This window comes from Condylura cristata, unplaced genomic scaffold, assembly GCF_000260355.1.
Source record: "Condylura cristata isolate star-nosed mole 26May11 unplaced genomic scaffold, ConCri1.0 scaffold00025, whole genome shotgun sequence".
In the NCBI taxonomy this organism is placed as follows: Eukaryota; Metazoa; Chordata; class Mammalia; order Eulipotyphla; family Talpidae; genus Condylura; species Condylura cristata.
Genome location: NW_004567126.1, coordinates 18107153 through 18129282, shown reverse-complemented (window position 1 = coordinate 18129282; position 22130 = coordinate 18107153). Strand labels below are relative to the sequence as shown.

Genomic DNA, 22130 nt, shown 5'->3' with positions numbered 1-22130 from the left:
CATTTCTTAAGAGAGCTCTGTGGTTAAGTCAAAAATCTATTTTGTGGCCCTTCCTGGTGGTGCAGCAGGTTAAAGCGCAGCACTGCAAGTGAGCCACAGTCACTTCATTGTGAGTTTGATCCCTGGCCCCGGAGGTGATCCATGTGGCGTGACAGACCTCTCCTGACCTGCCCGCTGCTCCCCTCAGCAGTGTACGTTATCAGTCTGCCTGTTCTGCTCCCCACTCTGTCTGATGAATCCTCTCACTGCCCCTACACCTCTGGCCTGTGCCCCAGTTCTGTATGTATAAATAAATCTAAAAAATCAAACTTAAAATCTCTTTTGCTACTCCTGACAACATGAAGTGTAAGAACCCTGATTGATTAATTTTCTCTTTATTCTTTTATGTCACAGAATAAAAATATATATTTCATTCAGATGTCCCAAACACATACTTTTTTACATTTACATACATTTTTGCTTAAAATACTTTCAAGAAGTTGATTGGAACTACAGGGTGGCCACTTCAGTTAAAAAAAATACTTTGAAGGCTTTTTCTTTCTTTTTTTAAAGATTTATTTATTAATGCATACAGAACTAGAGTGTAGGCCAGAGGTACAGGGGTGATAAGAGGATTTGCCAGAGACAGAGTGGGTGGCAGAACAGGCACAAAGTACAGTGCTGAGGAGCAGCAAGCAGGTCAGGAGAGATCTGCTGCATCATGTGGATCACCTTGTTGGCTGGGTATTGAACTTGTGCTTAAGTGGCTGTGGCTAGCTTCCTAGCTTTAACCTGTTGTGCCACCAGGGTGTGCCCTTGAAGGCTTTTTCAAATGAATATTGGAGAGGTCTAATTTTTAAGTGACTTGTTTTCCAATGTAAAGTTTCAGAGTTTATGGATTATTTAAAGTTTAAAATTAACTTTCCTAAGTAGGTCTACAGTACAAAGTATACATGATGAAGATGGTAAGAATTATTAATTGTTCTACTAATAATTTTTTCAAGATACTTATTAGATTTTGATGGGATGGGAAACACAGCAGTTTGGTAATGGGACTAGAAACTGAATTATAATTATTACAAGGAAACCCTAATAAGAAGAAGCAAATCATGTCACAATTACCTTAGTTTAGTAGTAAAAACAACAGACGCTTGCTGAAAATTTAAGACTCTAAAACTTGAACCTTGACCTTTATTGCCTTCTCATTGGAGTGTGACTATCATGATAATTCTTTAGCTTTATCTGGGCAAGTGACTGATGATAGGATGCATGTGGAGTAACCATCTCAAATGCAGCAAATACAATTCATAGTTATAGATAAGTGAATTTTTGTATATGATAATGTACCTATATTAGTTCAGTGATGTGTAACTGCTTATATCAACCAATTGATTCCAGAAAGCCAAAGACAATAGGAATATGTAAGGCACAGAAACACTTTGTCATTTGACGAAATGATTATAGGTATTTATTTTGTAGTATGGTTCTTAGAGGAAGAACAAATTTTCAGGTTTAGAAAACAGAATTTTCACAACTGTGAAATTTGCTGAGTTGAACCCAATAAATAGAGTATCCTTTTAAGAATAGAAATTCAAGTTGTTATTGCTTTACCTATACAAGTATTTATACAGACCTTGAAACATCCCTCATGTGCTGTTTTAATTTTTATTTTAGCACCTGAAAGTTCCTGTTCCCGATGAGATATCAGTAGATCTAGGTAAGTGTGGAGCACAGTACCCTGGAGAATGACCTCTCTGTAGATCTGTAGCTCATCTCAGCTCTAATGGTTTTATCTGTCATGAGGTAATTAGTAGGTCATCTGACTCACAACAGAGTCTATAATACATTTAAAAGTAAGTGAAACCTGAATTCTGAGATGAACTACACTGAAGAACTTCTCTTTGAATTAAATTTTCACCAAATAGCATAGCTTTGTTGCCAGGATAAAATAAACAAAATATACCTTTTGATCAGGTAATTACTTTCCTTTTCTTTCTGTAGAAAAAAGAAGACCTGAGCTTATTCCTGAGGATCTACATCGACACTATATCCAAACTATGCAGGAAAGAGTCTACCCAGAAGTTCAGAGACACTTAGAAGATTTTAGGTAAGTTTGGTGATAGATAAAAGCTGTATGGTCATTCCAAATTAATTTCCTTTCCATTTGGTATAGTAAGTCCCTGGCTTAGCATATGTTCTTTATTCCCATTTTAAATGATAATGAACATTTGAATTCCAAAGGCTGTAATGGTACCTCAGTCCCCATTCCATAGAGTTTCAGGGATGTAGCTCAGTACTTAGCTCTTTGCTAGGTGTGTTCCTTCAGGATTTGTGCTCTGTGGAATGATTGCCTGTGGAATTTTTTTCCTTGGTGTCCTAGGTGACATGGGCCAAAAATAGAAAACTGTGACATTTTCCTTGTTGCTAGAAACTCATAGCTATGGAAACTCTGATGAAACATCTCCATAGGGAGATAGATTTTCTCTAGGCTATCTCAGGAAATTTCTCCTTTTTCCCTATAGGCAGAAACGTAGTATGGGACTGACCTTGGCTGAAAGTGAACTGACTAAACTTGATGCAGAGCGAGACAAAGATCGGGCAGCTCTGGAGAAGGAGCGGGCATGTGCGGAACAGATTGTTGCCAAAATTGAAGAAGTGTTGTAAGTAATGGGGGGACATGTAGAAATTCCCTCTCCTGAAACTCTAGTTCTACTGAAAGTACTGTTAAATAAACTTAACAGTTTGTGTATGTATAGCTGTCTATTTTGGCATAACACTTTAGAAACTAGAATTTATTACTTTGATACTTCAGGCAAAGTTCTTATGGTTTTATTCCTGGGTATTAATAACATGAGTTAACTATGAAATTACCAATAACTGATCAAAAACAGATTGAACACTTTCATTGGATTATATCTTTGAAATTATTTTACTATGAAGCAACATTTGTAATTGATGACATTATAATTGATGAAAAGCAAGTGTTTCCTCTGGGGTTTAGGGTTTTTTTGTTTGTTTGTTTGTTTTGTTATTTTATTCCAGATAGCAGAGTTCAGGGTGGGAACCAAAGTATTTAGCTCTGTTCTGTTGTTTCAGGTATCTGAGTTTAGTAGCAGTTCTTTTATTAAACTTTAATATTATATTGAAAATATATTGAAAATATTTTTTTTTTTAGGATGACTGCTCAGGCTGTAGAAGAAGATAAGAGGTAATAAACCTTTTCTATAAAATATCAAGGAAAAAGAAACTATCTTTACTTCTGTCATTTCTAACTTAATGATTTTTCCCTTTTAATTTAAAAAACATTGACTGTCTCCCTCTTGTGGCCTGCTTTTTTTCTTTCTTCCCCTCACTAAAATTCTAGTGTCTGGAGTTAGGATCATTTTCTGTTTGCAATGAATACCTATTTGCTTATTTTTTACTTGATGAATGATTTCTAAGAATTTAACATTGTGTGTTTGGAAGTCATTTGGTATCATTATTCTACCCACTTTTCCTTCTCAGAAGCCTTATTTTACTTAATCCTTTCTCTTCCAGTTCGACAATGCAGTATGTTATTCTCATGTACATGAAGCATCTGGGAGTAAAAGTGAAAGAACCACGAAATTTGGAGCACAAGCGAGGTCGTATTGGATTTCTTCCAAAAATCAAAGTAAGATTTAAGTAATATTTGTTCAGGTTTCTGTGTCTTTGCATTTGGGTGCAGTGCTTTCTTTTTCTAGTGTTAACTTTTTTAGCAAATTAATGCTAGATGTGCTAATGGATGTAAGGTAAAATAAGGTCTCTTTTCACAAGAAACTCAAAATCTAATGGAAACACAGACTTGTAAGCTAATTACTAGGCAGTGTAAAAAAGTAAAGATAGCAGTTTACACAGAGTGACATCCCCAGTTCTGTTGTGGGTTATTCTTTTTTTTTTTTTTTTTCATTTATGGTGCCTATGCTAGTTTTAATTGTCTACTGTTTTTTTACTGTTTGTTTCATTGTGAAGGTCTGTGCAGACAAGGACCTTTTCCACCACTGTGTCCCAGCTTTCGGCACAGTGCCATCACATACTAAGAACTTAGTGAATATTTGTTCAATGAATGAATGAATGAATTGCTTAGAACAAGCTCCCAATAACTGATTAATAAAACTATGCTTTTGTCATCTTAAAATTGTCAGCTGTGAAGGCGTTGAAAAGACAACTTTGATCTGTCTACGGTACTGTGCACCAGCATCTGCTGCACACCATGTCTAGTGTGGCGTGTGTTTGTTGAGTATGTCTGTCACTTACATTTACTCATTTTATTTCAACAGACCATTAGAGTTGTGTTTCTACATTTGAAAGCAAAATAAATCTACTTAACTGTGTATCTCCTGTCTCTTTGATTGTATCTCTAGCAAAGTATGAAGAAAGACAGGGAAGGTGAAGAAAAAGGGAAACGAAGAGGCTTCCCCAGCATTCTGGGACCCCCAAGGAGACCAAGCCGCCATGACAGTGGTGCAAGTATGTTGAGGTTTGACATGCTGCATTCCCATAGATCTGCGTTGTCACAACATCAGATCCTTTTTTGGCTGGAATGAATTTCTGGAGAAACGTGTTCCTGAAATGATTCCACTGAACTTCCAACATGCCTTGTTTCCATTTGATGTTATTTATGAATTACATGCCCCCACCTGGTTACATAATTGTCATAAACATCTTTTTTAATGGCAGTAGAGCCCTACAACATATGTCTATAGCATAATTCACATGTCTGTTTTGATTGTTTACATTCAAGTTCAGATTTTTAAATTAAAAAAAGCCAACTGTGCATAGATTTCACCATCATACTTTAATCATTTTATACATATATTACTCATTCTCTCCATATTTCTGCAATTTCTCCACCTCTCCATTATGTTTCATTTCTTGAGATCTTTCTATCTTAAGGCCTCATGGAGAGGCATCAGCACCCCCAGAAAGGACCGGAAGAGAAATAGGGGTGATATGGGAGGGAAGCAATGTCTTGTTGTGGTCTCAACTTGAGGAACACTACATTTGAAAATATTTGCATGACTGGAGTGGAGGTGCTGGCATGAGACAGTGATATTGGATGTCCACACAAGGAGGAATTCTCACTCAGATACCAATGCTTCTTGGTGAGAAATACTGAGAAGATGAAGGAAATTTTAGAGAATATAATGAGAAGATGGAGCATTTCACAGATGCTGACCATAAGTTTCAAGGGATATAGAAGAAGAATTGTAGGAAGAATTTAAGGAAGAGGGATGTACAGATCTCTGAGGATATGGCATTGTTTAGTGGGGTGATAATCTGGTACCATGAGTGATGTGAACAGAAATAATGAAGAGGATAGGGATTAGGCTAGGTGGTTTCTGAGGTATATTGTGATGAAGTTGTGAGTGTTGGGGAGAAGTGGCATGGGGCTTGCTACTCACTCACAGAACTGAAAGGTTTCAGCTTCACTCCCACATAGGAATATATATAGTGCCGTATGTGTCTGTGTTGGCATTCCCTGTCCCCCCACTCACCATTACTCTCATCTTTTCTCATCATTTCTCGCTCTGTGTAAAAATTTACCATGTATTTTTCTAGATTCCAGCACTGTCCCGGATGCTTTATGCTATCCTTGCAGTTGTCTTGCTGTGTAAATTGCTAAACACTGCTTTCTGTTCAGTTGGCAGGGCCATGGAACTCCAGCAGAAGCAGCGCCATCCTAAGCACTTATCCACACCCTCATCTGTGAGTCCTGAGCCACAGGAGTCTGCTAAGATACGCCAGAGTGGGTTAGCAAGCGATGGAACAGACATTGGATACTTGCCAGCCAATTCCATGTCCTCTGTGTCTTCAGGGGTTCCCCTTCCCCAGGAAGGAGGGAAAGAGAATGATATGGGTGAGCTCTTCAAGCTGTGTTATGTCCGTAAAGGCAGTGTTGAAAGTTAGGGGCATATGTGGGGTGGGTCTACAAGTCTGAGATATTTCAGGTTGTTTGTTTATTATTTAGGGTTAGTTGAGAGAAAGTTGTTGGGGATACAGGCGATACACTATATAATGTATAGAACATTATTTTGAGGATAGGGAAGAGGAGTCATAGAGTATACGTGAAGATGCAAATATTTTCTGGGAGTGCCAGCACAAGATTTTGAAAAGTAAAGAAATATATGAAATAGTTGTAGATAATTAGGAAAAGACCGTATCATGCTTTTTTCAGTAATTGTTACAAATGGTTTCTTAAGCAAGGGAGTTGGGAGCTGAGTGATTTTAGCTGAAGAAGGGACTACCTAGTGACATTACTGTTTTGGAGGCAGTTCAGTCTCTGGTGGTAACAGATCAAGAAGAAAGTTCTGGAAGTGGACATTAAGCCCACATAGTAGGTTACTGGAGATGAAGAAGGCAAGGGACCAAGGAGGTAGGAGTTTGAATAGCTAGTATACATGGGTTTTGAGGTCACTTTGTGCGTGATAGTAGTATAGAAGGAAAACCTTTGAACTGCAGCCAAGGTGCAGTTGTTGCTAGATGATAGATGTGATAACATCTACGTGATAAATTTCAGTGAATGAGAGCCTCCAAGGTGCAAAGGATTTTATAAGAAGGAAAAACAATGATTTGAAAGTCAATGAGGAAAGAATACCCATTTCCTTCCCACCCTGAAGCCCACAGTATATGTCAGAAAACACCTCTCTCTGAGAAGAGGTTGTCCATATGAGAGTGCTAGGTTTTTATTTAAAATGAAGTAAGGTTAACATTTGGAGAATAGTCCGGAGATTTTGTCTGATTTGGAATTCTGAAGATGTTGGATTGAGGGCCAGTATTAATTCATGGCTTCCATTTCTCATTAAAATAAAAACATGGTAGGTAATTTAAAAAAGCTACATGGAGAGAAAGGAGATTAAAATGTTGAAATGAAAGATTTCAACAAATTTGGGGGAGATTGAAGCTAGACAAGAATAGTTTGATGGATAAAACAACATAAAGGAAGCTGGAGCCTATAAGTTGTTTTTGAGTCTAATGTGGGAGCCACTCTGCTCTTTGGAATCCTGGAGAGAATTGGATTTAGAATTGGCATGTGGTATGGAATGCGTGAGTAAGAAGTAAAGCTGAAAACTATGAATTAATTGAAGGTCTATAATCAAAACAATTGAGTTAGAAATCTGCGATCTTTGGAATATGGAAATATGAAGTCTATCATACAGTATCTTCTTTTTTTAGAGAAATTAAATTAATTATATAGGGATATTTAAGTCCGCCTGTGTGTTAATGGGCTAGAGTTCTAACCTTTGGGGCCTAAAGCCTGACTGTGTATGTGAGGTACACGACCTTCTCAAAGAGCTCCATACTGAATGTACCTACTTACATACGCATATCAAAAGAAAGCCAAATCATATCTGAGTCTTACATTCTTAAATATGAAGAGCACTGCTCATTCTTGGTAAAATCGCTTGTTGTTTAATGAGTTACTATTAATGGGTCTCAAATTTGTTTTTCATTTATTTGCTATTAAGTTACATATCAAACATTAGACAGTGACATACAACTTTTGGACTCATCCTGATAGACAAAACAGAGAATTTTCATATGGGACTATAGATCAGAATGTAAGTGTAAAAAATTTAATGATTCAAGTCAAATAGTTACTAGTTGGAAGAAATGAAAGGTAATTAGAAAGAATATAATTAAAAGATATGGATGCTAATACCTGACCTGATGCAGAAGCACATTTACAGAAGAAGCTCAGATCCCAACTCCTTGATGGAACAAAAATACAGTCTAGTCATGCTATTGAAACTTGGGAAATAATCAATAGCCAAACTAGTAATAGTAGTAGAATTACCAGACATTGAAGAGAAATGGAAAGAAAGTACAGGCAATGCGTATAAGTGAAGAAATCCTTAGAGGAAGAAATGCTATTACCTAAAAATAATAAATCAAGAATAAGAAATATGAGGTTTGAATTGGACTTCTAGAGCCACTCAGGTTTTACACTTTATAAAAGATTGATTCTGAGGGTAGATCAAGTGACAGAATGTGTCTGGGCATCCTGTTTCTGAGTGGTCATGTCATTAGTACATTTTTGAAAAATGCTAACAAATTATTTTCCTGTTTATTTTTTAGTGCATTTAAACATTTTATATGTGAGAATTTTGGTTCTAGCTAACTTGTAACAGTTTAAATAAGATTATGGCTATGGATTAGATTGACTTTCTTTTGAGGACTAAATCATTTTTGTGATTATTGTCTTTATTAAACATTGATGTCACCCTAATGTCTGACATTTGTCATTCTAGGATCAAAGCAAGTTGGAGAAACACCAACATCCGGCGACTCCCTAGAGAGCACACCACGTACACCCAACACATTCTTTGATTTCACACCTCCTACACTAGACCAAGTACAGGAGGAGGAGTGTGAAGTAGAAAGGTAATCCAGTGATATCTTAGGGTAGATGTTGCTTAAGCTTTTTGATTGTACTATATTCCTATCTTTTTTATATTCCTGGTTTTTTTTTTTTTCATCATACGTGGTTTTAGAGGGGAGAAGAATTAAAGTTTAATGAGTTACTATTAATGGGTCTCAAATTTGTTTTTCATTTATTTGCTATTAAGTTACAAAATCCTGAAGAATTCTTTGTCGGCTGCTGTAGTTTAACCTAGTTTTGCTTTTCTTGGGCATAGATTTCTTGACTACAGTTTTAAGTTTCGTATTGACTGTTTATTCTCCATTGTTTTAGAGTGACTGAGCATGGAACACCAAAGCCCTTTCGAAAGTAAGTAATCGTGAAATAGCTTTCAAGAGAAACATATTTAAAAATATTTTTCTTCTAAAGTTCTCATTTTAAAGAAGTCTTGTGCATAAATCTGTTAGAAAGTATAAAGCAAAGTTTTTAATAATCAGATCATTGTAAAGTTACTTATAGAGTACATGTAACACAGATAGGCCATTTGTAGGAGGACTGAGCTTTAAGTTCTTTGCTATTCTAGTAGTACTTCAGAAATCTGATTTACTGTAATGTAAAAACTTGTGTCCACATGATATCCTCAAGAAATTATCATTTTTCCTTTAGGTTTGACAGCTCAGCTTTTGGAGAAAGTCAAAGTGAAGATGAACAGTTTGAAAATGACTTAGAGACAGATCCACCCAACTGGCAACAGCTTGTTGGTCGAGATGTGTTAGTGGGACTAAAGCCTTGTGAGATCAAAAGACAGGAAGTAATTAATGGTGAGTTCATTCACTTTTTATTATTATAATTGTTCACACATGTTGAGTTTTATCAGGAATAAAACTAACCCCTGAATCTTGAAGTTTACTTCAAAGTTTTTGCTTATCTTTTGTTTTAAACAAAGAAAATTAAACTGGATAGATAATGCTTGAACTTTCCAATTCAAAAATGCACAAGTGATTCTGTGTTTATAAACCTTTAGGGTATTTAAGATTCATAGATTTATATATCTTAAACTTGAAAAATCATTGAGACAACATTCTCCCTATCCCATAAGTAATTTTTATGCATAGACTATAAATGAGATAGCTAAGGCTCAGGGTGCTTGGTTGATCGAAATCAGGATCATACAGTTCTTAAGTTACAGGGGAAAATGGGATCCAGGTCCCCTATTATCCTACCTAGAATGGTGTTCTTTATTTTACCTTACCGTGTATGTGACAGAGAGAGGACATGTCTGTTGTATGGCTGCTATGTTCAGGATGTGATTTGAAAAATAGCCTTCTTAGCTCTTAAAGAAGTCCATACAAAACAAAAGTTGATACCGTGAAATTGCAAGTCTGGTTTCAGAATGAGTGTTTATAGGCAAATTTGATATGTAAAAGTATTGCTACTGCTGTTTATGGAAAGGGATCTATTTAACAGCTATGATGATTGTGTTTACTACAGTTTTCTAATGTAGTTGTGACTTGTGGGCATCATTGTAAAAGACAGATGAATTTGGATGTGCACTGTTAGTTGTTTTTTTTTTAAAGATTTATTTATTTATTCATATAGAACTGGGGTACAGGCCAGAGGCTCAGGGACGGTGAGAGGCTTCACCAGAGACAGAGTGGGGAGCAGAACAGGCAGATTGACGAAGTACACTGCTGAGGGGAGCAGCGGGCGGGTCAGGAGAGGTCTGGCTCGCCATGTGGTCTCCTCCGGGGCAGGCGGCAGGCGGGAATCGAACTCATGCGGAAGTGGCTTCAGATTCTCAGTGCTGTGCTTTAACCCGCTGCGCCACCAGGGAGGGCCAGTTGTTTTTTTTTTTTAAAGATTTATTTATTTATTCATATAGAACTGGGGTACAGGCCAGAGGCTCAGGGACGGTGAGAGGCTTCACCAGAGACAGAGTGGGGAGCAGAACAGGCAGATTGACGAAGTACACTGCTGAGGGGAGCAGCGGGCGGGTCAGGAGAGGTCTGCCACACCATGTGGTCACCTCCGGGGCAGGCGGGGATCGAACTCATGCATGCGGAATTGGCTTAAGCTTCATAGTGCAGTGCTTTAACCCACTGCGCCACTAGGGAGGGCCCTGCACTGTTAGTTTTTAAGTACAAAATAGTTTTGAATGATGTTTTTCATTGGCCAGTAGTCGACTCTTAGAACCATTATGTGGGAGAGTTTCATGGAATCAGGAATTTGAAAATGACTTCAGGATAACTATGTCCTTTGTACACTATAGATTATTATTATATAACTTAGTTGCTACATAATTCTAGCTAATGCTTATGTTAGTTTCATGGAATTATTCTAAGTAGGGAAACATTTCATATCTCTTCTTTTGCTTAGAATTGTTCTATACCGAAAGAGCTCATGTTCGAACATTGAAGGTTCTTGATCAGGTGTTCTATCAGCGAGTCTCCAGAGAAGGAATTCTGTCACCTTCAGAACTACGGAAAATCTTTTCAAACTTGGAAGATATTCTTCAACTTCACAGTAAGAGAAAGTGACTCTGATCTTTGTCCCTAACATTTCCAGTAGCTAAAAATGACATAAATGTACCGTAAAAGTAAAATCTTGTAAATGTATCCAGGTAGCATTCCTTAAGTTACACAGTAATATGTGAGCATCTGACATAAATAAATAGGTGGATATTTGAACCTCTCCATACCCTACTTTCAACTTTCTGGATATGAAGTGTTAAACAGAGGATTAAGCCAGTATCCAAGATATGAAAACAGTGGTTGAAAATTTTCTATCCATTATACAACGATACATAGTAATATATGTATATGTATATTTTATAAATAGTCATATACAGTAAGTAATCCCATGGTGGGGTAATTTTCAGGAATTCAATTATTTTACTGTTTTGTTACTTGGAACACTTAAATAAATAGATAAAAATTCCACCTTACTGACTTTCTGGTGTAGTCAATTTTGATTTTTGTAGACAGTAGTATTAGTTCCTCTCTTTGAAAGTTACCTTTTCACTATGACCCATAATATCTGATGTCTCCCCAAGGATGCCATTCCCACCTACCAACACCTGTGGATCAGATTGATGCCATGTACTTTGTGGGCGATCTTAGGTTTCGCCAGCGTACATGAACAATTTCAGACTTGAATTCATCCATTGCCTCTGAACACAGACATTTTCTGAGGAACAGTGGGCAGAATTACCTGCACTATTGAAATTTAAGTTCTTTATAAATATAGTGACGGATGAATCTTGAAGTTAAATGTATATTTGATGCACCTAACTGTGTGTAATGTGCTAGCTTACAAATTGTTTTATGCTTTGGCATGTATTTTTTTTAGATAGAGCTCACAGTTACCTAGATATCTAAGAACTATATCTATGTTCATTTTAAAGGAGATTAAAAGTAGTTTCTGAAAATTATTTTTTGAAAGTTCAGGTCCTTGGTACCATCAGTAGCTCACTTTGCAGTGAGTGCATTCTTTATTTTTTTCCTTTTTTTTTTTTTTTCTCTGCTTAGTTGGACTGAATGAGCAAATGAAGGCTGTTCGAAAGAGGAATGAGACTTCTGTTATTGATCAGATTGGGGAAGATTTGCTGACCTGGGTAAGGAAATTTGATATTTTTTCAGTATTCTCATAGATGCTTATCAGATTCAAGATTAAGTAAATAGGCTTTCCAAATATGCAGATTCATCCATTTTTTCAAAATTAATGTAAAGGGTTCAGAGTTTGTATTCTCTTGAATAAGTTCCCAGAGCAAGTGCTTTTTTTCCATAAAAAAACAGTTCTTTGTGTCCTGAAGAATGTAAAATAAAATGGATCTTCATAAAAATAATTTAACTGATGTAGAATTTTAAATATCATCTATTGTCTAACTTTCAGAATTCTACATTGTTCAACAATTGTGGATCCAGAACTACCCTTATAAAATTAGAAAAGTGAAAATTAACTTGTTTATAATTTAAGGGAAGAGTTGAGATAATAGTATCTGTTTGTCAAATTCTGTTAATCTTTCTGCCTGACTCTTTATCAATCTATACTTATGCGTCGAGCATTTCTCTAGATGCTGGTAATATACTATCAAGTCAGACATGGGTTCTACTCCATAGTGGGCCTTACAATCAAATGGAAAAACTGTCAAGAGCAATTTCAAAAGTGTGATGAGTGTTGAGAATGGGAGAGTACAGGGAATAGTTATGTTATGGGAATATGTTATGGGAATAATTAGTAAGGAAACAATATAGAACATATGGAAAATATACCTAGGAAAAGTGGGTTTAACCAAGCTTTAAAAGAAAGTACTGTAGTTAAAGCTAGTAATATACGTAGTGAGGTTCTAGAAATCTTAATAGCTTGAAAAGGAACTGCTTAGATATTATCTTTACTATGTAGACTGCTTGAAGAAATGACACAGATTTTGGTTAATTCTACAATGACAACTTTATAAAAGATTAAATAGTAGTTGACTAAGGCAATCTTCATCTTACTTCTTTCACAGTGATTAGATCTTGGCCCACCACCTACTAATTCAGTAGTAGATCTTTTCTTAGCCACTTGATTATCAGGAAATCATAACCCAGTCTTTTCTTTCCTCCACACAATTTTCTAAAGCATTTTTCTTTAGGCCCAGTCTGCCGTTGTTATTAAGGCGAATTAGTGTGCTTGAAAAGTTTAACTTTCTCTATAACTACTCTCTAATAATGTGGGTCATTTTGTTTTCTTGATCTCAGTGTAGTAATGAAAGTTGTAACAGTTCTGGTGACCTGGCAACATTCTCCTCAACTTGAAACAGAAAATGTATAGTTTGACATAGTATAGCATTGATTTGCATGTCAAGCTTGGAATAAATTGTAAGTTATATGCACTTGATAATCACTCTTGATTCCTAAGCAGTTTCATCTTATCTCAGGTAAACAATGCTCAGCGCCAAGTGTCCAGTGAGACCCATTACTAATAAGGGCTACAAGTGAAGTTGTTCCTCTCGCCACAGCCCATTGGCCTTCATAGATCTATTACAGAGTAAAATAAAGTCGTTAAAGAGCCAAAAAATGTATTTTTTTGAAAAAGATTATGCATAGAAGAAGTGGGGTGTAGGTCAGGGGGAGCGAGGGTGAGAGGATTCAGCAGAGACAGAGTGGGGAGCAGAACAGGCAGATCTACTGATATGCAGTGCTAAGGGGAGCAGCGGGCTAGTCAGGAAAGGTCTGCTGTGCCTCGTGTGGGTCAGTTCCCTGTCGCAGGTTGGGGGGGGGTAATAGCACCGAGACTTAACCCCTATGCTACCAGGGAGGCCCCCAAAAGGTGTCTTTTTAATCAGCATTTTTGATCCATGTAATATACCCATAAGAAGTTGAGGAAAAACAGAATGACCAACCAATTTTGTCAGTAACAGGTACAGAGAGTTAATTTAGAGCAAAGCACTGATCAGAAATAGTAAAAGCCTAAACATAAACAGACCTTTAGATTTACTCTAAAGATGATTTAGAAGAGTATTTTTCTAGTATCATTGCCTTATAAGTAGCACTGTGCTAGTTGACTAGGGAAAATTACTATAATATTGCTTGAGTTTGGGGATGACACTTTCTTTTCTAAACCCAGCTATACTGTGACTAATTTAACATATCAAAATTTCTGCCAGTCTCATAGTAAGTATATTGAGTGTCAAATCTACTATAGATTATGAATATAATATCAGAGCATCCTATTCAATTACATTTTGGTTCCTAGTTAAAGAAAGGTTACTTTTAACATAACTACATGTGTACTACAAAAGGATTTTTCATACAACATTTACATGTATAAATTTTTTGACATGTCACCTTAAGTGGGAGATTGTATGACAGGTTTCTTTGTAAACCATAGAGCAAAGTAAGGTGTGAAGGTGTCAGATTCTATGAGAATGAAGATTTAATCTCAATCTTCAAGTTTGGTGTCTTCATATTCGCTAAATGTTAATTTCTCTATGTAATTTGGAAGTGGCCTAGAAAGGATAATAAGTGTGGTAGACCATGAGCAAGAAGGCCTTGGAATTTTACCAGAAAAGGTCTGAATGTGGGCCCTCGCTGGTGGCATAACGGGTTAGGACGCAGCATTGCAAGCTAGTGGCAGCCGCTTCAGTGCGAGTTCAATTCCCAGCCCCAGAGGTGATCCACATGATTTGGCAGACCTCTTCTTACCTGCCCACTCTGTCTCTGGTGAATCCTCTCACTGCCCCTGCACCTCTGGCTTGTACCCCATTTTTGTATGCAAAAGTAAATAAATCTTTTATAAGGAATAAAAGATTTTTAGGAAATAAAATAAAAGATTTTGAAGGAAAGATCTTGGATGTGTCAGATTCAGATATTTTATTTATTTATTTTTAAAGATTTATTTAGTTATAATACAAGGATGTACCTCTATAAACTAGAGGTGCTGCAAGGTGAGAAGATTCACCCGAGAGAGTGGGGAGCAGAACAAGCAGATGTACTGAAATACACTGCTGAGGCAAGACAGGAGAGGTCTGCCGCACCATGTAGGTCAGCTCCATGGTCAGCCAGGGATCGAACTCTTGCTGCAGTGGTTGCAATAGCTTAATAGCCCTATGTCTTTAACCCCTGAGCCACCAGGGAGGCCCCGACTCAGACTTTTTTAGTGGAGAAGCATTGATGTTCCACACACATGCACAGGTGTCAGTTTGTTGTCACCATAGATTACTTACTGGAATATTGAAAGGAGTGTGAGTGTCTCTGACTGGCCATACACAGGCTCAGTGCCGACTTCTGTATTGTGTTCTTTGTGTTCTTGGCACAGTTCAGTGGCCCAGGCGAGGAGAAGTTGAAACAAGCAGCTGCCACCTTTTGCAGCAACCAGCCTTTTGCCCTGGAAATGATCAAGTCTCGTCAGAAAAAGGATTCTCGATTCCAGACTTTTGTGCAAGTGAGTTGAATGAGTCATGTAAGGGGAATAATCTAATTTTTTACATCAATTATAAAATGAACTGGGGGGGGGGATTCTAAGATTAAGCCTTTCCAAGGATTTATCTTTGTTAACATTTTTTTTAAAGCTGTACATTATCTCTTAAATTACTGGATGTTGTTGGAGTGATGAATAGTAAATATTATGCCAAGATTAAAATACTTGACACAGAAGTCCATATTACCGTGGCGATATTGTCAGGAAATGACCTCCATACGTTATTAAAGCAACATGGTCAATCCATGGGGTGGGGGCTTATAACAAGCCCACAACAGTCACACTTTCTGATGTCCATGGTTGAATCTCTCAAGGGCAAGTAAACTTGAGCTCACAGGCCATGTCCAACCTCTTACCTGTAACAAGGTTTCATTGAAACATAGTGTATTCGTATAACAAATTACCACAAATGTGACAACTTTTAAAACGGTGAAGATTTATCATGTCATATTTTTGTGATTTAAAACAGCAGATTCATTTAGCTGAGCTCTGTTTTCATGCTTTTATCCGATTGAAATCACCTTGTCAACTGGAGCTTCAGTTCTCCTGAGGCTTGTGCTCCTCCTCTAAACTCTATTTTCTTCTCTTTTTCGCATTCATTCGCATTCATTTCCCTATAAATAGTAACTAAGATCTCTGTGTCCTAGTTGTTATTGACTAGGAGCTATTCACAGCTCCTAGAGAATGTCTACATCTCTGCTATCTGGCTTCTTCAGACACTTTACAAAATGAATATTATAGTAGGAATGTGTTTCTCTGATAGAGCCTTCATTCATTTATTTATTTTGAAGGTTCCTCTGATGAAGTCATATTCATCTACCACAATTTCTTTTTTGATCAGGAGGGCTATCCTATCACATCCATGGGCTCTTTTCACTCCAGGGAAAGGGTTTTCACATAGGGTGTGTACGTTGCACTATAGCAATGTTGGAGGCCATGTTAAAACAGTTTCCTACACATAGCCATGTTCACTTTTTTATGTATTGTCTGTAGCTGCCTTTGTGCAAAGAGCAGAGTGAAATGGTTCTAACACAATCTGTGTGGCTTGTCAAATCTGAAATAATTACTGCCTGGACCTTGACTGAAAAGTTTGCATAGTGCTTGTATAAATTACCTGATATAAATGGTAGGCATGCCACCCATAGGAAAATATAACTAGATTTTCTGAATATATGAAGATAAAACAAATTTTTCAATCCTTCCCTAAACAGATAAAGAAGCCATAGGTTTAGTGATAAAGGGTCCCCACCCCCATTTTCTGATTAAAGGAGAAAACAAAAGTATGTTGTTGAAATGGTAAGTTTTCATTTAGCAATTAGAACTGTGATTGTGTAGGCACTGATAATGATTATATAATATGTATTTAATTACAGTCCAAATAAGAAATACAAATTCAATTGTTTCACTTTAATTTTAGGATGCTGAGAGCAATCCACTGTGTCGTCGCCTGCAACTGAAAGATATCATACCCACCCAAATGCAGAGGCTTACTAAGTACCCTCTTCTGTTGGATAATATTGCCAAATACACAGGTATAGCATTCTCACTGAGATTTAAAAAAAAAACTTAGGCATGTGACATGCTAAATAATCTCACAGCATTCTGGTGCTTGGAAGTTGAATTTCCAAATAATATAACCAAATTTTATAACAGGATTCAATCCAATTTTCTTCAGGCTAATTCGATTTAATATATTTCATTAGTAGCTCTAACATAGAGTTTGACATACTATGCATCATGGCCTAATTCTGACCTGTTTTTGTAAGTAAAGGTCTTTTGGAACATAGTCACCCTAATTTGTTGACATTGTGTCTTCTTTTACACTGCCCGTTTGAGTAGTTACAACAAAGATCATTTAGTGTGTAAGGTTGTAAAGTATTTATTATCTGACTCTACAGAAAAAGTTTATCACTGTTTCCTGTAGCATATATCATGCTTGCTTTGGAGAAGGCATATACTTGGTTGAACAGATGTTCCCATTCTTTCTCTGCTTAGCTACCTAAGTATCTAGCCACTTAATGTATACTTTGATTAATCCTAACTGAAACAATATAATTTAATTATCCTGTTTTGAAGCATGAAATGCATCTGAGTTTCTCAACTTAGTTTACACTTAGTTCTTATTCAGATTTCTGTACAAACTCCTGTTTCTTATACCTTAATTTGAATGCATAATTGGACAACTTAAAAATATGGTACCTGGTACCCAGTGGTTTATACCACTTGTATTAATTTTTATACTTTAATACATTTGCTCAATAAAATTGGACTATTGCTTGGAGAATAGTAGTTATACATATTCTGATGTTGGCATTTTTTACATTGTGACCTCATTATAATAACCTCAGCATGTTTTAGTGATTTTCATCATTTTTAATAATCTAAATGTTATAATTTTCTTTTTTTAAATATAATCTCAAATTCAAAGAAACTTACTTTGGAGTATTTTGAATTGTGTTACCATTCAAAAAATACTGCTGAACAGGTCAGTGGACACAATCTCATAGGCTATACTGTGAAAGTCTAGGAGAGGGTTCTTCCTACTTACATAGTTTAGAATATGACTAAGAACCACTCGTTGGAATGTGTAACATAGTGGCCCTGATATATGAAGTAAAGTATAATTTCTTGGATTTGGGATTTCAAATATGATTTCTTTTTAAACACTAGTATTTATATCATAAGAAGTCTCACTTGTCCAAAAGTTACTTGAGTTGAGATTCTACTGGAGATTTTATTCCGGTATCAATATAATCACAGTCTTAGTGTATCCTTACAACTGTTAAAATAAGATCATTATCTGATTTTTTCTATTTTTTATTTCTTTCCCTTATTTAGAATGGCCAATAGAAAGGGAGAAGGTGAAGAAAGCTGCTGATCACTGTCGTCAGATCTTAAATTATGTAAATCAGGCTGTCAAGGAAGCAGAAAACAAGCAGGTGAGATGGAAAAAGCAAGAAAATATAGGATGACATAGAATATTAAATTAGTGTTACCTGGAATGTATGGAATGCTAATTGAAACTGTCATTATATAATTGAAGGGTAGGACATTTGTTAACTAGTCACATAATAGATGGGTCCAGATCAACTTGTGATCGAACATTAGGGTTGTATTTGAGTATCTCTAGCTGCTCGTTTGCTTATTCATTCTTTCATCTATTCAATCAGCAATATTTACAGAGCTTCTACAATGTATATGTACTGAGTATGTAGAGTAGTTAAGAAAATGAGTACATTAATTGCTTGAAGTGAACTTATTTTCTAGTAGGATAGAAAGTCATTGAACAAATTATGGTGCAAGTATTTTTTTTTGCTAGAGATTCATTTATGCATACAAGAATTGGGCTATAGGCTAGAGGTGCAGGGAGAGAGAGAATTCCGCAGAGACAGAGTAGGGAGCAGGACAGGCATATCTACTGAGATACACTGTTGAGTCAAGCAGTGGGCAAGACAGGAGAGCTCTGCTGTGCCATGTAGGTTAGTTCCGTGGAAGGTGATTGAGCTCATGCCGTAGTGGTTAGCGGTATCTTGATAGATTTTGATTTTAACTCCTGTACTACCAGAAGGTCCCTTATGGTGCAAGTATTTTGTATCACTTGCTGTGAAGAGGAATTTCAGGATCTTAGGCCTGTATAAGGAAGAAAACCTAGCTTAGTTTGAACATGTTAGGCAATGACCACCAGAGACAGCTTCCTTGAGGAGCTGATATTGAAGCTAGGCTCTTAAAGATAATTATAAATAACCAAAATAATATAGAAGGGGGCCATCTTACAGATAAAGGGAACAGCATATACAAAACTCCTGGGGTAAGAAAGGAAGCATATGTATTTGATGAGCTGAAACGAGAGAATAGGGTGGATCATGCCTAAACAAAGTTAGAGTAATATAAAATAAGGGATAGTAGGCCAGGGCCTAGTCCTACAGGGTGTGCAGACTATTAAATATTTTTTTTATACTAAGAGTGGTAGGAATTTATTATAGACATTTTGGTATTAGAATAGCATGTTCAGATTTTTCATTTTGTAAGTACCCGAGGTACTATTCCTTGGAGAATGGGTTGAAGGAGGAAGGGAATGGAGGTTAAAGCTCATTTGGTATCTTTTGCAGAAATCCAAGATAGATAATGGTGTTTTAGAGAATCACAAGAATTGGCAATATATTTAGAAGGTAAAATTAACAGGATGCAGTGACTGCTTTAAAGAAAATGATGGATAAGAATAAACCCCTGGCTTGCACATTTAGATGGACCTGAGAGGGGAAGCCCCAGATTTGTGAGGAGGAGGAAGAGGTTGAGTTTGGAACATTGGGTGACTGTGTACACCAAACAATTGGCTATGTAAAGTAACCTCTACGAAGACTGTTTAAGATAAAAAATTCAAGATTGTGAGGTCATAGAGGGTAATTGTATACATGAATATCAATACAATATCTTAAGAACTGATATGATTGCAACTTTGTTGGGGAGGCAATAGGAAAACAAATACTTTCAAATACATCAATATTATCTGATGTGTAAAGCACGAAGTGCAATTTGGCAATAGTCATATAAATTACAAATGGACATATTATATACCTATCCTTTGATTCAGCAATTCTATTTCTATTGATTTACTCAAGAGAAATGAAAATATACACTTGTACAAGAATGTCTAGAGCATAAATTAAATTTACTATAGTCATGAACTAGAATAATGCAGCAATAAAATACATTGAACTACTGATACACACAGTATAATGACTATGACAAATATTATGCTGAATGAAAGGAAGCAGACACAAAGAGTCCATACATATAATCAAAGTATATGTAATTCTAGAACATGCTAAACTAACCTATAATAGGAAAAGAAAAAGTAATGGATAGGTGGTAGTGTTAACAGTTATATAAAGACAGGTATTAATTAGGAACAAGTATAAGGGAACATTCTGAAGTAATACTTATGTTTCATATCCTGGTAGGAGTTGAATGCATACATGTATACATTTGTGAAAACTCATGAAAGTTACACTTAAAATGTATACATTTCACTATGTAAATTTTACTTAAAAACGAACTATGAACAAATGTTGGGTATGATATGCATGCCAAAATGTTAAGAGGTAAAGAATGCTTGTATCTACTTACACTGAAATGTCTCCAAAAATAATATGGATAGATGGATAGAGAGATGAATGGATAGCTATATGAGAAAGAAAATGTAGCAGATATTAATTGTGGGATGTAGGTGGTGGGTATATGGGTGGATGTCTCTATCCACATTTAGACTATGTTTTGTATTTGGAAATTTTTATGATCATGGGGGAAGTGGCATATACCTTTTTATCTAAAGTTCTGGAAATATATCCTGTATATGTATCTAAAAGCTTCTGAGTACAGTTATTTTACTGCAGTATTTGCTATAGAAGATTGAAAGTAATCTATATAACTATTACTAAGATGTAGTTAAATAACTCAGTTCATTCATAGAGTAGAATACCATACAGCCATTAACAAGAAGATAGCTCTTTCTATATGTGCTAATTTGGACCGTTATGCAAGATGTATTTATGAGCAGCATATACATGCTTACACAAACACACATGGGAAGGTGATCATTAATGCATATGAATCTATTCTGTTACTATTTGAATGAGTAATGTATGTATGAATATATTGTGCTATCTTTTTTTAAAAAGGGGAATATACACAATATGTATAGAGATAAGCACACTTAGATACACATTTATGCTATTTGCTTACAATATTTCTCATAGGCTACCCAAGAAATACCTACTTCTTTAAAGAAAATGGGGAGCTGGAAGGGTGAGAGGACTAGGTTGGAGGGACACTTTTTATAAATATTTATTTGCTATTGTGTGCCAGTTGTAGCATGTACATGACTTACATGTTCATAAAACTAAATACAAGCTTGTGAGAGGCCAGTGAGTTTGACAAGATTGAGGAAGAAACATATCAAAAAGATAGGAGGAAAACTGGGGAAATGTAATACAGCCAAAGTCAGTGAGTTGTTAGTGTGTCTAATGTCACAGGGAGTTTAGTAAAACAGGGAGGTCATCGACACACAAAGCAATAACCTTGGTTCCATCCTGTCTAATTTCCAGCGCTTAGAAGATTATCAGCGTCGCCTCGATACCTCCAATCTGAAGTTGTCAGAGTACCCAAATGTTGAAGAGCTCAGGGTGAGAGATGGTCTAATCATAATTTAAAAATAAAATAAAATTTACTAAAGACCTGACAGGTAATTAACATCTCAGTGAAAACATATAGTACCTGAAGGAATTTTTATATCTTAGATTTGTCTATATTTATGATTCTATCCTTTCTTTTACATGTCTGGTTTGTATAAAGATTACTTTAGTCTTTCATTAGAGCAGTGTTTTGTGCAAAACTAATTTTTTGAGTCAGGAGTTTGCAGTAGATGAAACAATAATACTATTACATTTAATTGTGTCCCATAATTTGAATATGATCAAGGCTATTTATTATGAGAACTTTCTAGATTATTGAGTAAAAAGCAAGCTAATTTGTTTTTCCTTGAAGCTCTTCAACAGAATAAAAGGTGAAACTATTACAGGAAAGATTTACTAGTTACCACTTCTAGTACATGGATTTTTATATTGAGAATTTTTTTTTAGGATTTTAAATATTTCTTGTTCTATTTCCATAGGTGGTAGTTGTGTTGGTGGCTTTTGAAATAGACTTGCTGATGTGTTTAGCCTCTTCACTTCTAGAGAATGAGATTTTTCTAGAACTACTTATACTAAAAAATGGTCCTCTGACTGAGTTATTAACATGTGGGGAAAGCTCA

The 22130-nt window shown here is 36.1% G+C and overlaps 1 protein-coding gene across 2 annotated transcripts in view; it reads left to right on the top strand.

Moving 5' to 3' along the window:
- ARHGEF12 (Rho guanine nucleotide exchange factor (GEF) 12) overlaps nucleotides 1-22130 on the top strand; it is a 119189-nt gene that overhangs the window by 85619 nt on the left and 11440 nt on the right. For both annotated transcript variants that reach the window (XM_012729730.1, XM_012729729.1), the window contains 16 exons: nucleotides 1654-1696; nucleotides 1981-2086; nucleotides 2502-2639; nucleotides 3155-3187; nucleotides 3517-3631; nucleotides 4362-4467; nucleotides 5642-5857; nucleotides 8250-8382; nucleotides 8693-8728; nucleotides 9026-9180; nucleotides 10736-10882; nucleotides 11887-11972; nucleotides 15158-15283; nucleotides 16737-16851; nucleotides 18158-18258; nucleotides 21424-21501. In XM_012729730.1, the coding sequence (XP_012585184.1) occupies nucleotides 1654-1696; nucleotides 1981-2086; nucleotides 2502-2639; nucleotides 3155-3187; nucleotides 3517-3631; nucleotides 4362-4467; nucleotides 5642-5857; nucleotides 8250-8382; nucleotides 8693-8728; nucleotides 9026-9180; nucleotides 10736-10882; nucleotides 11887-11972; nucleotides 15158-15283; nucleotides 16737-16851; nucleotides 18158-18258; nucleotides 21424-21501 (1734 nt within the window). The remainder of the gene's footprint in view (nucleotides 1-1653; nucleotides 1697-1980; nucleotides 2087-2501; nucleotides 2640-3154; nucleotides 3188-3516; nucleotides 3632-4361; nucleotides 4468-5641; nucleotides 5858-8249; nucleotides 8383-8692; nucleotides 8729-9025; nucleotides 9181-10735; nucleotides 10883-11886; nucleotides 11973-15157; nucleotides 15284-16736; nucleotides 16852-18157; nucleotides 18259-21423; nucleotides 21502-22130) is intronic.